The sequence below is a fragment of the Gavialis gangeticus genome, unplaced genomic scaffold (genome assembly GCF_001723915.1).
Source record: "Gavialis gangeticus isolate Ggan-Ray unplaced genomic scaffold, GavGan_comp1, whole genome shotgun sequence".
Classification (NCBI taxonomy): Eukaryota; Metazoa; Chordata; order Crocodylia; family Gavialidae; genus Gavialis; species Gavialis gangeticus.
Genome location: NW_017729004.1, coordinates 10,854,376 through 10,856,032, shown reverse-complemented (window position 1 = coordinate 10,856,032; position 1,657 = coordinate 10,854,376). Strand labels below are relative to the sequence as shown.

At 46.7% G+C, this 1,657-nt stretch overlaps 1 protein-coding gene across 1 annotated transcript in view; it reads right to left on the bottom strand.

Moving 5' to 3' along the window:
- The window catches only part of DLEC1 (deleted in lung and esophageal cancer 1), a 69,306-nt gene extending 68,066 nt beyond the window's left edge, over positions 1–1,240 (bottom strand). The window contains exon 1 of the mRNA XM_019507934.1: positions 1,235–1,240. Coding sequence (XP_019363479.1) covers positions 1,235–1,240 — 6 coding nt within the window. The remainder of the gene's footprint in view (positions 1–1,234) is intronic.
- Between the last annotated feature and the right edge of the window lie 417 nt (positions 1,241–1,657).

Genomic DNA, 1,657 nt, shown 5'->3' with positions numbered 1-1,657 from the left:
TATGTGTGTGTGTGTATATATATATATATATATACACACATATATACATACATATATACGCACACACACACACACACACACACACATATGTATATAAGTATGTATGTGTATGTATATATATATAGAGAGGTGTTTCATTTCACTCATGGGGGCAATGTGGATTTGGGGTGACTTTATTTTCAAACCGAAAATTGGGGATTTTTAAAAAAAAAACTTTTAATCAGAGAAAACCAGGATCCTGTCCCGCCCGTGGGCTGGCAGCCGTCCTGCCCACAGCCTCGCCGCCAGCAGTCGAAGTCCCGGGAGCGGCCGGCGGTTGCTGTGGATCATGTGAAACGCTGATGTTTCTTCTTTGCTTAAAATAAAACTCCTTTGGGGCTTTGCCACGTCTCAGAGCAATGCAGTGATGAGCAGTCGTGTGTGTTTTGACGAGCTGTTCATTAAGACGGTGAAGTACGCTGCACGAGGTCAATAGCGGGGGAAAGAGGGGATGGGGTTGTTGGTTTTATAGGAAAAAAAAATTGGTTTGAAATAGTCCAGCTGCCTCCGACAGCAGCATATTAACCTGCTCCATGGAAAAATGGCCTGAATGAGAGCAGCACAATGGGGCCTTGTCCTGACGATCGTATGTGGCCAGCTTCCAGCAGGTTATTGACGGAAAATGCAGTGCTGAGCACTTCTCGTGATTAAGCCCTCAAACAAACTAATGCAAGATAAGAGACACAGGCTAGGGGCTCTCCCGAGTCTAGTGGCCTATCAACTATAATATAATTAAAACACAGAAAGGACTGATGTGGGCTGGTATTGTGTCCACCCAACTTCGATGCCCCCTTCCCAAATTTTTAGGTACCAATTTATGGCTTAGGAGAGCCTGGGTGCATCTACACCTTCAATGAATGCAGTGCAATAAACTCTGGTGCAGTTTGCGCCAGACTCAGCTGCTCCCAGGTGCTGTGTCTGCACGTGCGCCCGGGACAACAGCAGTTTGAGCTGGGACGGAGAAGCCTTGGGCTGGCAGCTGGCTTGGGGGGCCAGCCCTGGGCTCGGCGTGGCAGCACTGGGCGGTGGAGAGGCTGGCTGGGCATGAGAGTACTAAAGTGCAGAGCCGTGGGGCAGGCACCCCGGCACGTCTACACATGCAATTCTTTGCACATAATTACTCTGCCATAAAATAGTAGTGTTCCCACCAGTACTATCTTACAGCAGAGTGAATTAGTTTACTGCACCCTAATACCGTCATACGTGTACACAGTGACACTTGACTGCGTAGCTAATTAGTCAACTCTGCAGTAAGGCACACGTGTAGGTGCAGCCGCTAAGTAGCGAATGGCTTAAGCCTGTTCTTTTAAATCTATACCAAAACACCCTAACCCCTCTGCCGCCACCCTGCTTTTAGGCTCCTCAAAATGAAAATCTCAGATTGGACTTAAAGGGGCCATCTTTTGGGACAAGCGAGTCATAGCTGACTAGGAATCAGGACTCATGGTAGAGGTGATATCTTCTATTAGACCAACTAGATTTTTGCAAAAAAAACGTGGATACCCAATTATTCATTTTTTTGGTTTTTTGTTGAGACTGATCATACAGTCGGCTTGATCCCTTTTGTTTTTTGTTGAGACTGTCACCAACCCTCAGTTGCAATAGTGAATTCTGTGGT